Below are 15,572 nucleotides of genomic sequence, written 5' to 3'. Positions count from 1 at the left end.
TACCTTGGCTATAGATCATTCTTTTCAAACACAGGTGTTCACAGCATCTACATATTTGTAGGTACCCCCAGGACACTAATTGGGAGCTATAGAAGAGAAGTTTCCTTTATGTAGTTTTTAAAGTCTTTTTTGTTAACTTCTTTTTCCTTCTTCACCTTTCCTGAAGAAATACTCACATAGCAAGAGAGGTTGTCAAGGAGAAAGACGTAATTTGAAAAGTTATCCTGGTGGATATAGCAAGTATAGAAGCAGGAGGGAGCAGCAGATACCCATCTGTGGCTCAGTAGTAGTGAGAGATGTCTCTGGGCTGCCTGAAGATGATGGTGTTGTTTTTGTTTTTCCCTGTCAACTGGGGGAAGCTATCCTTCTGCTTTACTTAAAAAAAAAAATGACAATGAGTCACATCACCATTGTAGTTTTTTTTTTTTTTTTTAATGAAAGTTTCTTTCTTCTTTCTTTCTTTCTTTCTTTTTGGCTGTGTTGGGTCTTCGTTTCTGTGCAAGGGCTTTCTCTAGTTGCGGCGAGCGGGGGCCACTCTTCATCGCGGTGCGCGGGCCTCTCACTGTCGCGGCCTCTCTTGTTGCGTAGCACAAGCTCCAGATGCGCAGGCTCAGTAGTTGTGGCTCATGGGCCTAGTTGCTCCGCGGCATGTGGGATCTTCCCAGACCAGGACTTGAACCCATGTCCCCTGCATTGGCAGGCAGATTCTCACCACTGTGCCACCAGGGAAGCCCACCATTGTACTTTTTCTTCTTGTTGTCCTTTCTTTAAAAACAACAACAAAAATCTCTTTCTTTTACATATCAAAAAGGGAACTCCTTTACTCAAATTTCAACACCACCGAATACCTAAAGCCCCTAAAAGTAAGGCAAGACTGTATGTGTTCAGTCTTATATTTCTTTATCCTTTCACTCAGTCATTCTTAGTTTTCTTTTCAAGATTCCCAAATATTAAAATTCAGCCAAATTTGATTTACAAAAAAAAAAAAAAAAAAAGAAAAAAGACCAAAACTGAGTGCGATTTATCCCAGGAATGCAAAGTTGGTTCAATATCTGATAATCAAATTAATATAATACATTATATTAATAAAGTACAAAAAAAATCACATGATTATCTCAGTAAAGGCAGAAGAAGCATTTGACAAAATCCAAAGACTCCTTTATAATAAGAGCCCTCAACAAATTAGGAGTGGAATGGAACTTCCTCAACCTGGTGAAGGACATATACAAAACACAGCTGACGTCATACTTAAATGTGAAAGGTCGGATGCTTTCCCCCTAAGATCAGGAACAAAATAAGGATGTTTACTCTCGTCTCTTCTACTTGGCATTGTACTGGAAGTTCTAGCTAGGGCAGTTGGCAAGAAAAATAAATAAAAGGTATCCAGATTGAAAAGGAAGAAGTAAGACTATCTATTCGCAGATAACATGATCTTGTTGTCTTAATCCATTCAGGATGCTATAGCAAAATGCCACAGACTGGGTGGCTTATAAACAACAGAAATTTATTGCTCACAGGTCTGGAGGCTGGGAAGTCCAAGATCAAGGTGCCAACATGGTCACCTTCTGGTGAAGGGCCTCTTCCTGGTTCATAGCCGGCACCTTCTTGCTGTGTCCTCACATGGTGGAAGGGGTGTGGGGTGTCTCTGGAGCCTCTGTTGTAAGGGCACCAGTCCCACTCATGGGAGCTCCATCCTCATGGTCTAAGCATCTCCCAAAGGCCCTACCTCCCAATATCATCACTTTGGGGTTAGGAATTCAACATGTAAATTTGGGGGGCACACATTTCAGATCATAGCACTTGTATATAGAAAGTCCTGAGTATCTACACACACATTAGGAGAAAAAAAGCTGCTAGAGCTAATAAATGAGTTCAGCAAGGTTGCAGGGTACAGGATTACTATACAAAATTCTATTGTGTTTCTATACACTATCAATTAAAATCCAAAAATGAAATTAAAGCAATTACATTTACAGTAACAGAAAAAAGAATAGAATAGTTAGGAGTAAATATAACAAAAGAAGTGCAACACTTATACACTGAAAACTTCAAAACACCATTGAAAGAAAGTAAAGAAGGACTATAATAAAATGGAAAGATATCCTATGTTCATGGATTAGAAGACTTAATACTGATTTGTAGATTCAATATAATCCCTATCAAACTCTTAACTTCCTTTTTTTTGCGGAAATTAACAAGCTGATCTTAGAATTCATACACGTACTAAAAGGATCCAGAATAGTTATAACAATCTTAAAAAAGAAGAACAAAGTTGGAGAACTTACACTTCTCAATTTCAAAACTTACTACAAAGCTACAGTAATCAAGACAGTATGGTACTGGCATAAGGACAGACATACAGATCAATGGAATAGAATCGAGGGTCCAGAAACAGTCAACTGACTTACAGTAAAGCTGCCAGCACAATTCAGTGGGGGAAAGAATAGTCTTCTTGATAAATGGTGCTGGGACAACTGGATATCCACATGCAAAGGAATGAAGTTGGACCCTTATCTAATACCATATACAAAAATTAACTTCAAATGGATCAAATACCTAAATGTAAGAGCTAACACTGTACAACTCTTAGAGGAAATCTCTAAGGTGTAAATCTTAGCTGTAAATCTTTTAGGTGTAAATCTTCGTTTCACCTTGATTTAGACAGTGGTTTCTCATATATGACATCAAAAGGACAGCAACAAAAGAAAACAAACAGATATATTGGACTTCATCAAAATAGTGCTTCAAAGAGCACTATAAAGAAAAATAAAAGGCCGCCTATAGAATGGGAGAAAATATTTGCAAGTCCAGTATCTGGTTAGGATCAGGTATCCAAAATATATGAAGAGCTCTTACAATTCAACAATAAAAAGACAACCCAATTTTTTAAAAATAATAAAGATGTATATTTTCAACAGAGAAAAAATAAGCATATATCTGCAAAATCCACCCACCTCTTCTTCCCCATCAGTGGACTTTCCTATTAGAGTTCTCGGTGTCCAGAACTTTAAAAAGCAAGGCACCGAGTCATTTGGTAAAATTTCCCTGGTGACTACCTTTTCTGAAAAATAATTCTTGTTCCTTAATTTAAAGCCGCAGCAGACGTCTGTGTCCCACTTTGCTTACGTTTAGCATCTGGCCAGTGGTGCCATTCCTTAGCTTGCTGTACTTTAGCTTACCTTACTTCCTCGCTCATGGGAGACTAGAAGCATTGCTTTTCCTTTCTGTGGAAATACATTTCTATTAATATAAATGTTTTCTAAGGTATTGAAAAAGGATCACTATTTGGAGTAAATCATTAAATAGTCTTAATAGAACTAACCTGCTATTTAATTTAGCTTCAGGAAATTGAGACCTTTGGAGGGGCAGTAATACTATGGAGAATACTGAGAGCTACTTCTGTAAAACGTGTATTTTTGAGACAAGCGTGGGAATTTAATAGCTTTGTCTTCTGTGGAAATTTTGTCTTGTTTTCTGTTTTGTCCTTAGGCTGGAGCAATGTGTATTTGTTGAGTAAATGAGTGAACAGACTTCTTTGCTGAAATGGTGGAGTGAATGGATCCCTCTTATCCTCATCACAGCCTTGCCGCGTAGGAAGGAACTGGTCTCGGGGGAGCATGGTTCAGGCTTGGCTCCCCCGCTGTTCGCTGTGGCTGTACAAGAATGTCTGTAGCTCCTGGAGCCTCTTCCGTCGGGTTCTTATGAGGCTAAGTGACATAATGCCTCACTTGTATTAGGCAATTTAAATGGCAGCTATTAATCATTATTAGTTATAACAATATTATTGGTTTTGGGGGGAAAATGTGAGTATACTTGTTGTATATGTCTATCAGTAGTTCAGCATCTTTGATGAAATAGCTGCTTTGATTTATAGAAAATACAAAGTTTTGCTGTGGTTACTCAGCTATACCATAGGCAGAAATGAGTGTAGAATGCACTTCTCATTTCTAATGACAAATTAATTGTACAGTTGAACGTGACTTGTGTGTTTTTTTCAATAAATCTGGACAAGTTTTTTGCTATGTGTTTTCTTTTTCCAGAATCCTCTGGATGAGGGTTAAGAGAATGGGAAACTGGTGCGTGGGGACATATTGGTGAGAATGTAGAGTGATTAGGAAATTGCCTTTCTGGAGGGCAATTTTGCAATAAATATCAACGTTTAAAATGCGTGTATCCTGGGCTTCCCTGGTGGCACAGTGGTTAAGAATCCGCCTGCCAATGCAGGGGACACAGATTCAATCCCTGGCCTGGGAAGATCCCACATGCCACGGAGCAACTAAGCCTGTGCACCACAACTACTGAGCCTGCGCTCTAAAGCCCGCGAGCCACGACTACTGAAGCCCGTGCGCCTAGAGCCCGTGCTCCACAGCAAGAGAAGCCACCACAGTGAGAAGCCCATGCACTGCAACGAAGAGTAGCCCCAGCTCGCCGCAACTAGAGAAAGCCCGCGCGCAGCAATGAAGACCCAACACAGCCAAAAATAAATAAATAAATTAATTAATTAGTTAATTTTAAAAAACCCCAAAACAAAAGCAAAACACAATTGTACAAAGATGTTCATGGCAGTGGTGTTTGCAGTGGAGAAAACTGGCAACTAGAATGGTTAAGAGGAACAGAGACCCATGCTCTGGGAAACCATGTGGTCATTAAAGAAAGTAGGGTAGCTTTGTAGGATTCATCATATACTTACAAAACTGTATATCTATTTATCCCATTTCTATGAGGGAAAAATGCGTGTATTTCTGAGTGTGTGTGTTTACATTTTTAATTATGATTAAAAAACAAAATTTACCATCTGAACCATTTCTAGGTATACAGTTCAGTAGAATTAAGTACATTCACATTGATGGGCAACCATCATCACCATCCATCTCCTGTGCTTTTTTCATCTTGCAAAACTGTAACTCTGTCCCATTAAACACTAACTCCCCACTTGCCCCTCCCCTCAGCCCCTGGCACCCACCATCTGTTTTCTGTCTCTATGAATCTGACTAGTTTAGGGACCTCATGTAAGTGGAATCATATAGTATATCTTTTTGTGACTGGTTTATGTCACTTAGCATAATGTCCTCAAGGTTAATCCAGGTTGTAGCAGGTATTAGAATTTCCTTCTTTTTTAAATTATTATATTTATTTTGGCTCCAACGGGTCTTAGTTGTGCGGCACACAGGATCTTCATTGCGGCATGCGGACTCTTAGTTGCGGCACGTGAACTCTTAGTTGTGGCATGCATGCAGAACCTAGTTCCCTGACCAGGGATCGAACCCGGGCCCCCTGCATTGGGAGCACGGAGTCTTACCCACTGGACCACCAGGGAAGTCCCAGAATTTCCTTCTTTTTTGAGGCTGAATAATATTCTGTTGTCGGGATTGACCACATTTTGTTTATCTATCCACCCACTGACGGACACCTGGGTTATTTCCATCTTTCGGGTATCATGAATAATGCTGCTGTGAAGATGGGTGTGCAGATATCCCTTGGGGACCCTGCATAGGAATGGTCTGAAGAGGCAGGTGACACACCGAACTCTGGAGAATGAGGCTGGGGTGGAGGGTGAAGGTGGCCCTCTGACCAGTATTATTTCATATACTTCGTGGTACAATAAGCGTTAGATTCTGTTTCCAGTTGGTAAATTATGAAGTCACTAATTGTCATGCATTTGTTCTGTGCTGTCTTAAGAGTTCGGCAACCCCTCTACCAGAAATACCGGCCCACGTCGTGCAGGAGTGCAGACTACAGCTGCAGGAGGGCCCTTCCAAAGACGTGTTCAAGGAGTGCACTCGGTGAGTGGGTCGAGCTGGCCCTGCACACGTCCTGGGGCTCCGCCCGAGAAGGGGCTCACAGCAGCTTCTCCACGTGCGTGTCCTCTCCAGGCCACAGTGGTCCCCTTCACCAGAAAGGCAGGTGAAGAGTGACAACTACACGACATAATGACACACTGGAGCGCCCGGTCACGAGCGTGACTTTGCTGCCCTGGCCCCTCGGCACAGCCTTCCGCAGTGCTTGCTCTGGGATGAAAAGGGTCCCATAAAATGTTGTTTTTAGACCTTGGCACTCGCTGAAAATATCTTTTCTGCAGATCTTTGCAATAAGGACAGGAAAATCCGAAGCCAGAACACTTTGGCTGAACTCAGCTTCCTTGTGTACTAGGAAGAAAGAATGGTTTCTGAGGTGACCTGGCCCAAAACATGGAGTCATTTGTATACTTACAACGACATTCGGCTATCACTCATCCATTCACTCAACAGATGTCTGTTGAGAGCCTGCTCTGTCAGGACCGATGTCGGGTTCCTGGGGCTGCCGTGACAAAGTGCCGCACACTGGGTGGCTGAGGAAACGGATGCACCGTCTCCCAGCTCTGGAGGCGAGGGGTCTGGCGTCAGGGTGTCAGCGGGGCCGTGTGTCTGAGAGCTCTGGAGAGGATCCTTGTTTCCTATTCCAGCTTCTGACGCTGAAATTCTATCCTGACATTGACAAACATGGGCGCTGCACGTGACCATATGAGACTGGTCAGAAATTCTGCCTTCTCTGTGCGTAAATTTCAAGACGTCAACTTAACAGTTGCTGATCTTTAAATGAGTGTTGATACCCAGGCATCTCTCTGTTCGATTTAGTTCATTCGACTGATGACTGTCACTCCCTAGATATTTATTAATGGCCATTTGCCATCGGCTGTTGCAAGGTGTCGGCTAATTGGAGACTTCAGCACAATACCATGTATAGTTGAGGAGTTTCAGTGTTTTCTATTATTCTGTCTCATCTCAGTATTGTTACAGCCTTTGTTTCCCCCCAAACCTTCTTTTCTCGTCTTGGATCCCAGAATCCTGATGCTGCATGGTGAACGTAATGATTCCTTTGTGCTCCCTGTTTTCCACATGAAGCTGTGCTGAGAATCAGCACAACGCAAGGGTTAGTGGGGGCCGTCAAGATGAACATATTAAAAACCAGTGCTGAACTGATGCACAGTTTTAAGTGTCATAGTTTTTAAAACTTGTGTGCAGTAGGTTTATCTGCCAGACTAGGGCAGCGGAGCAGAGTCTGTTGTTTTTGAGGTAAGCCGTACTGGGAAGTGAAATTGAGATACACTGGTAAGTTGACTATAGTCATTAATCTTACTAATTTATATACACTGTGAAATATACAAATGTATTAGAATCGGTTGGTATTTGTGCTGTTCCTTCATGGAGACGCTTAAGTACCTTTATAAAGATGATTTAGCTGAGCTGATAGTGTCGGAATTCTTAAACTGGTTCAGAAAGGCTTGGAGTTGAGCTGCCCACATGATCTCGAGGGAAAGGAGCCCCAGAGGCAAGGCCAGGCCCTGTCCTCACCCCACTGGGAGGTGAGGGCTTGGCCTCCAGGACAAGTGCAGGTCTAGGATTGGTGTGGCAGCATCTCAGGACCCTGTTACACTCTTACAAATTATTGAGGACCCAAAGAGCTTTTGTTTATGTGGGTTATGTTCTTAAGAAATAAGATGAGACACAGATGTTCCACTATCCTTCAGAGCAAAAACGTTGTCACCTGTCTTGTGGCCTCTGGAAAACCCTTCTATGAGAGTGGGGTTTTAAAAAGGTAATGCATGTCTTAGTACTATTATAAATATAGTTTCATTACTGAACACCCCCTGAAAGGGTCTCGGAACCCACGGGGATCCTCGGAACACTTTTTGAGAATCACTGTGCTATAACATTGGTCAATCCAAGAACATCTGAATAACCTCTTTTTTGCAAAATCAAGTGAAGCAAATCAGATGACTTGCTCAGAATTCTAAAACCAGTGTGGATGCTGGCATTATCCCCAAAGCCTCCTCAGTTACGATCCAGTAGCAACTTTCCGGGCGGCCGTGATCGCTCCCACTTGGACTCTGCCGTGTCCGGGACATGGCTCCTTTCTCTCTCTATCGGGGTGACTCTGCTCTGGCTCAGACCGTCTCCCTCAGCCTCCCGGCCCAGGGTCAGTGTGCTGCAGCCCCCCTGGTGCAGCTGCGGGAACCCTGGTGACACCTGGCTCTTAGCTGGCCGCTGACTTAGCCGTCTTCTTGCCCAGCCGTCAGAGCCTTCAGGACGGCCCAAGGTGACCTTCCCTCTGGCGTCAGCACAGTGCTCGCTGTCATTCAGCGGATACTCATTGAGTAAAGAGCCATTTTAAATGACAGGCTGCATTCTGTCCCTCGTCTACTCCCCAAGTAAAACTTGTATTACTACTATAATAAATCATAAATAAACCTCAGAAGCATGGCCAATTGCATACAATTTCTTCAAGAAATGTGTAGCATAAAATAATATATTGAGTGCTTTATTTATTTATCTATTAAAATAAATAGATTTATTTATTTATTTATGTTTGGCTGCGTTGGGTCTTTGTTGCTGCGTGCAGGCTTTCTCTAGTTGTGGCGAGTGGGGGCTACTCTTCGTTGCGGTGCGTGGGCTTCTCATTGCGGTGGCTTCTCTTGTTGTGGAGCACAGGCTCTAGGTGCGCAGGCTTCAGTAGCTGCGGCACACGGGCTTCAGTAGCTGCGGCACGTGGGCTCAGTAGTTGTGGCTCGTGGGCTCTAGAGCACAGGTTCAGTAGTTGTGGCGCACGGACTTAGTTGCTCCGCGGCATGTGGGATCTTCCCAGACCAGGGCTCGAACCCGTGTCCCCTGCATTGGCAGGCGGATTCTTAACCACTGTGCCACCAGGGAAGTCCCTGAATATAGTTTAAACTCTTGTCTTTCTACTGGTAGACTATTTTTATCAAGTAATTATTTCACTAATATTCATATACATAAAAAGAACCTCTGACTTTGGGAAGGTAAATTGATTTTATTTCTTTTGAATTCTTGCCTTCATATTTTTACTGGTAGCATTAGAAACGAGTGTGGAATTCTGTAACTGCAAAATTCAATGTATTGAATTGTGTGTAATGATTCCCTTTCCCATATCCAGTGCTCATTTATGCACTAAAACACAGTTGTTTTCATTTTGTAATGCAACAAATGTACATAATTGCATAAAAACTTTTTCTAGAATTGTCCATGGCTATTTAAGTGGAGAATCATTTGAAGAATACCAAGAAAGCTCATATTTTTCTCGATTTTTACAGTGGAAATGGCTGGAAAGGTATGTTCTAATTTAAAATTCAGTAAAAACAAGTAGTAACTTCCATTACTGCATACTGATGGGTGTATACTTTTCCATCTGTCAAAATGCTATTGGAAATCTTGGGTTGTATGTGGCATTTTTGTACAGAAATTATTAATATTCATTACACAATTTCTTTGGATCCAGTGGACTCTGTTTTCTCTTTTTAAAATGGCAGTTAGCCCTGTTGGTGCAGTAGTTAGAGAGTAAACCATATTCTAGGTTCACAGAAACGTAATCCCATGTGGTGGTTGAGTCTTTGAGGGCTCAGCCTCCTACTGGCTGTGTGTCTTCAGGCAGTGACATAGCCTGTATGAGGAGAGAAGTAATTATAGGTCCTTGTTCTGTAAGAGAAGAGAAGTAATGATAGAATCCACACCCCTGGACTGCTAGGGTCACCGGAGGAACGTGTGTAAAACGCTTAGCACAGTGCTTGGTGCACAAAATAAGTGCTCAGAAAGTGTTAGCTGCCACTACTGTTGTTGTTGTAGTTATGATTACAATTATTATTGATTTATTAAATTTCCACTTCTTGTTCATACAGGTTTCTTTTGAGGCTTTGGTGTAAACATCGCCTTTGGGGTTCTTTTTTCACAAGGCAGCTCACTGTCGAGGTCACTTCCCTCAGCAGCTTTCTGACAGGCCCCAAGAGCCATGCCGAAGAACACAGACATTTCACAGTGTGGGCTGGCTGCAGGCTTGTGTTCAGTTAGGAAGGACAACGGGACTGTTCTGCAACTGTCTTCCGTGTTTTCAACCAAGTTTACATGTTGACGTGCTTGTCTCTGAAAAGCCACCCCACTGAGGGAGCCACAGGCCCTGAGCCTAGCACCCTTGCCCTGGGCACCCTCTTGGAGCAGTGGGGGTTCCCTAACTCAGGCTAGGACAGGAACTAGGTAGGCTTTTCTCTTTCAAAATAGCAGTGTGATGTGAGGCCTTAAGCTTTTTTTTTTTTTTTTTTTTAATTAATTAGGCAACCAGTAACAAAGAACACATTTAGACATTACAGAGTTCTAGGAAAAGGCGGATTTGGAGAGGTAAGTAGTATGGGACCAGCTACGAGCAATTCTTCTAGAAAAGTAGACAGCAAGGTAACTGAAAAGCGTGATCTTCAGGTAATGTATCGACTTTACCAGTACATTCATTTCCTTACTGTGTGTTTTGGGAATAATTTTAGGAACCATGAGAATTAATGTTGAACTTTGAGCAGAGGGTACAAGCTTTTAAAAAATTCAGAGATCCGGGAAAAAAAATAATTCACTATCTGTGTGATTTTATATTTCACTTCGTATTTCTTAAGTTGTTTTCTCATGTTCAGTGTTCAAGCTCAGTAAGGTTGTCCTGACTGAAAGGATTATTCTGTTTCCATATGGTGGAATTTCTGTTACTCCATTTCCCTAATTTAGGACTAGCCTAAAAGTTCACGTAGTACAAAGTATATTATTAAATATGCTCATTTAACTCAACTCTGGACATGTTACACCTACATTGAAAGGTGTTAGAAAATGTGTACATTTGGGAAAATCCTAAAGAAACTACCCACAGATTCATGAGAGATGGTCTTTAAATATGATGGCACTCCTAGATAGAGACCACTGTGGTAGGCGGACAGAGAGTCCCGTGCAGTTCTGTTTAGGTGACTTAAGGAGATGTCAGTTGCCTCACTAAGTCACTTTCAGTTCAAGCCTTTCTAAGTCCCCAGACCCAGGCGAGCCGTAGAGGAGCTGAGAGTGTGTGTCGGGTCAGAGCAGGTTGTACTGTCTGTGTGTGATTTGCAGCAGGTGTGCTCCCAAGTTCCAGCTGAAGGCCAGAGCAAAAGCCACCAGAGTTCCCCTAACATGACATAGAGCACCGGCCCCAGAGGTGTCACACCAGCAGGGAGATGTGTCATTCACTCACAGTTGACGTGGGAAGAAATTGGTCCACGTGGCCACTGCCCCGGGGGATTCAGCAGCGTTGTCCTCTGATACCGTTCTGGAGAGCTTTTAGGACGTTGCACATCACCCGGCCAAATGCTTGCTGTAACTCTTCCTAGCAGGCACTTCTGCAGGGGCCCTCCTCTGTTGCTCCTGGAGCGCTTGGGTTCACGCCATCCTGCCCCTCTCCACCTGCGAGGACAAAACTCAGACTCTGTAAACAGCAGAGGAAGGTTTCAAACACATGGGTCTTGTGTTTACAAAAGAATGAAGTTCTAGCTCTGGCCACACAGAAGTTTTAACAGTGGACTCAGTGGGAACACGTTAGCAAGTTTTAACTGTCATGAAAAGACTTGGTGTATTTATGATCTCATAGATTACTCTTTAACACAGTCACGTGTGTTTCCAAACAGATGGTTGTATGGACAAAAAAACCACTGTGGTTTTTCACAGACTTGTTCTGGATGTGCTGTAGCTGCGTCAGGCCCGGAGGGGAGCGAATAGTCCATTTCTCTTCTGTTAGAACCCTGTGACTAAGGCAGACAGCCTCAGGGTCCTTTCAATCCGAATGCCAGTGGTGCATTTACTTTTTCCAAATACTGCCACCTCTTCCAGTGCGTTTGAAAGGCCAATATTTTGGTCTTATTTGTCAACAGCAGTGCTTTCACTGAAGATCTAAGTCTGCCAAAGCAGGTCTGTAGGGTGCTGAGGCAGGCGCAGTGGAAGGGGAGCCGCGTGGGCATCCCTGTGCGTGGCTTTGGAGGCTGCATAGTGCAGCGGAGAGAGCACGTCCTTAGGACCCACGCAGCCCTGCGGTCAAGCTCCTGTGCCACCGCTTCCAGCTGTGTGATCTGGGTTCCCCACCTTGGTCTCGCCCTGCAGAGGGGACAGCAATCCCTGCCCCACTGGTTGTCGTGGGGAGCATCTGAGGATTTGCAGTGCCTGACGCCTTTGCCTCAGGCAAAGTGAATTTGGCAACTCCACTTAAAGGGACTTAAGTTCACGATAAAGAGATGTGCAGAGACTTAATGGGAGGAAAATGATGAAATAAATTTTGGAATAGTCACATATTTGGAGAACGTTTAATGAGGAGAAAATAGTCGCACTGTAAGATGAAAAAAGGAGGTTATAAAATATTATCTGTTCTGTAACATAAGCCCAATTTTCCCTAAAAACCAGAGGTTGTGTGGGAGCAAGGTATATATTCTGGCACATACATGTACAAAGGGGCACTTAGAAGCTTATACAGCAAAATATTAATGATAGTTATCTTGGAATTTTGGGTGTTTTATCATTGTCCTTATTAATACTTTCAATATTTTCCACAATGAGCTTTATATTTTACCATCAAAATTATTATATTGATGGATAACATTATATCATGTCTTATATTCACTTTTTAAAGTAATCCTCTGTGTGCATGTGTGTGGCGTGTGTGTGTCTGTGGGGGGTGTGTGTGTGTGTGGTGTGTGTGTGTGGTGTGTGTGTGTGTCTCGGGTGTGTGTGTGGGGGGGTGTGTGTGTCTGGGGTGTGTGTGTGTCTGGGGTGTGTGTGTGTGTCCGTGGGGTGTGTGTGTGGGAGTGTGTGTCTGTGTGTCTGTGGGATGTGTGTGTGTGTCTGTGGGGTGTGTGTGTGTCTGTGGGATGTGTGTGTGTGTCTGTGGCATCTGTGTCTGTGGCGTGTGTCTGTGTGGTGTGTGTATGTGTCTGTGGGGGGGTGTGTGTGTGGGGGGGGTGTGTGTGGGGTGTGTGTGTGTGGTGTGTGTGTGTGTGTCTCGGGTGTGTGTGTGTGTCTGGGGTGTGTGTGTGTCTGGGGTGTGTGTGTGTCTGGGGTGTGTGTGTGTGTCTGTGGGGTGTGTGTGTGTGTCTGTGGGGTGTGTGTGTGTCTGTGGGGTGTGTGTGTGTCTCTGGGGTGTGTGTGTGTGTCTGGGGTGTGGAGTGGGTGGGGCTCGGAGGAAACACGACAGCCAGGCGTTGATAGCCTGGAAACTGAAAGACTGGTACCTGGGGGCCTACTGTACTATTCTCTCCACTTGTCTATGTTTGAAAATTTTCATAATGTGAGGTAACATACAAATATTACTTTAAGAACTAATTAAGTAGGATAAAGGCATGAAAGTCTATGGATTCTATGAAGTACATTTTCTTATTCTTGAATTTTAAAAAAAATCAAGAATATTTAGTCTCAAAAACTTTTGTTCTTGTACAAAAAGTAGAAAGAAATAGGGAGACATATTTAAATTAAGCAGATGCGGCAGGATCACATGTGCATGAGTTCCACTGTCACCATCCTCGAGTTCATAAAGCCCTTGGTGGCCTCAGCTACCTTCGTAGATGGGGACCCGAGGGTGTGAGAGAAGGAGCTGCCTTGGGACCCTGCTGTGACCGTGACTGCCGTGGTCTTGGCTCAGCAGATCCCATGCTGCTCTTTACCAGAGGGAATTGTCATGGAGAACACAGGTTTCTTTTTGTAGCCTAAGGACTGTCAGGTAGATATAAGCCTTTTTTTTTCTCTTTTTAAACTAGGTTTGTGCCTGTCAAGTGCGAGCCACGGGAAAAATGTATGCCTGTAAAAAGCTAGAAAAGAAAAGAATAAAGAGGAGGAAAGGGGAAGCTATGGCTCTCAATGAAAAAAGAATCCTAGAAAAAGTGCACAGTAGATTTGTAGTAAGTATCTCCTCTCCGTCCTTGCTGTGGAGTGTGGGATAAGCGGCATTTTTCCGGCAGACCTGCTGCCGGGCTCGTGCCTTTTCTTAGCTGAGCATGTGCGGGGTTTTGCTCTCCTGGCTGTTCATGGGGAGAGGTGCCGGGAGCAGCCCTCTCTTCCCCGTTCAGTCCTCACTGGACACACAACGTAGAACAGTGGCTACTTGTTATGAATCTGTTGCTGTCCCCCGCCGCCTGGTCTGGCAGTGACTCTTCGCTGACGAGGCGCCCCATCCTCTGTGGCAGTGGCCGAGCTCACCCTGCACTTTGTCGCAGCCTCCAGCTGAGCCACAGACTTGAAGACACTACTCTGCCCGTCTGGCTCCTCAGGTGGGCCTCGTGTCTCCACCTCTGTCCCCTTTCTGACACCGGCAGGTGTACTGCTCGCCCTCAACTAGCACATCCCAATTTGTAGGAGGCCTCAGACCTCACCCTTACTGTCGCAGGTAAGGACTGAGCCCAGGGACCCTGGCTCCAGGCCGTGCATCAAGTAGTGTGGTTTTCGTCTCCAAACCTGCTTTCTCTACACCTAATTACATGTCGAAGGGAGAGAGTGAAAGACAATTTATAAAAGGATTTGTGGTGTCATTTATTTCTCACTACTGAGGTCAGCTGCTTTGTGCTGGGGCACAAATGTTCCAAAACAGAGACCCTCACAGCCATCATCTAAATGTGATAGCAAGAGTTAATGTGTATGATATGTCAGTCCTATGTGCATTACGTGAAAATCTTTAAATAAAATGGGCTCATCTTGGAGTTGCTTTAAACATATTTTTGTAACTACCTTGAAACGATCTAGCTTTATGAAAGGGACAAAAGTAGTAGTTTGGGTTTATTCTACTTAAATAAAACCTTCTGGTTTCTATATTCTTGGCCTCTCCCAAGGAACCTAGAAATATTTTCCTTTGTCCTTGATTCTATTTTTCCCTTCCTGCTTGTGGTCCACCAGCAGGTCCTGACGGGTACCTCTGTCAAGTTCATCTCCTCCTCCTCCTCCCCAGTCCCCCCCACCCCACCACAACATGATTGTGTGCATAGACAGTCCAAGACTTTCTAGAAAACTGATTGAGAATTCGGCCAAGTTATTAGATATGGCACCAATTAGATATGAAACAATTAGAAAATGAAAATTTTTAATTGAAACCATTTACAGTAGCACCAAGAAACATCAAAATCTAGGAAAAACCAAACGAAATGTGCAAGACTTCTATACTGGAAACTATAAAATACCATTACAAAAAATTAAAGAAGACCTAAATGAATGGTGGGGTACCATGTTCATGGATTGGAAGACTCAGTGCCGTGAAGATGTCGCTTCTCCCCGAATTGACATATAGATTAAATGAATTAAATGCAATCCCAATCAAAATCCCAGAAGGGGGTGTGTGTGTGTGCACTCGTGTGTGTAAAATGGCATACAGACCAATAGAAAAGTGGGCAAAAAACTTGAACAGGCACTGCACAAAAGAAGTTCCAAGTAGATAATAAGTATTATACATGAAAACGGTTTGCGATATATCCTCCGTATTTGCATATACAGAGGAATGAGAATTAAAACCACAATAAGAGGCCACCGTACCTCCACCAGCGTTGATTGACGACACAAAACGTTGGAAGGGTGTGCAGCACAAGACCCCTCTTGCACTGCTGGGAGCTGTCTTTAAATTTTATGCTAAATGCAGACATTCCGCAAGTATGGACTGTAGGTGCTCAGTGAGTAGAGCATAGCTTTGAGGATCGTGACCCCAGGTGTCTTTGTGACGGTTTGACACTGACTCAGTTAGACATAGAAGGTTCTCTGCTTTCAATACGGAGCAGCTGTAAG

General features: G+C 43.6%; 1 protein-coding gene across 7 annotated transcripts in view; it reads left to right on the top strand.

Moving 5' to 3' along the window:
* The window catches only part of GRK4 (G protein-coupled receptor kinase 4), an 83,895-nt gene that overhangs the window by 38,786 nt on the left and 29,537 nt on the right, over positions 1–15,572 (top strand). For 5 of the 7 annotated variants that reach the window (XR_014264463.1, XM_082464380.1, XM_082464378.1 and 2 more), the window contains exons 5-8: positions 5,680–5,783; positions 9,013–9,105; positions 10,100–10,163; positions 13,568–13,708. Coding sequence is in view for 6 of the 7 variants with exons in the window: in XM_082464380.1 (XP_082320506.1) it covers positions 5,680–5,783; positions 9,013–9,105; positions 10,100–10,163; positions 13,568–13,708 (402 nt within the window). In the remaining variant the exon portion in view is untranslated. Of the gene's footprint in view, positions 1–5,679; positions 5,784–9,012; positions 9,106–10,099; positions 10,164–13,567; positions 13,709–15,572 lie in introns of those variants that run through there. The other 2 variants (XM_082464381.1, XM_082464383.1) reach the window with 2 other exon arrangements.

Source organism: Balaenoptera physalus, assembly GCF_965194825.1.
Source record: "Balaenoptera physalus genome assembly, chromosome: 5".
NCBI classification, from domain to species: Eukaryota; Metazoa; Chordata; class Mammalia; order Artiodactyla; family Balaenopteridae; genus Balaenoptera; species Balaenoptera physalus.
Note: the sequence above shows the minus strand (reverse complement) of the source record. Positions and strands in the feature narration are given on the sequence as shown.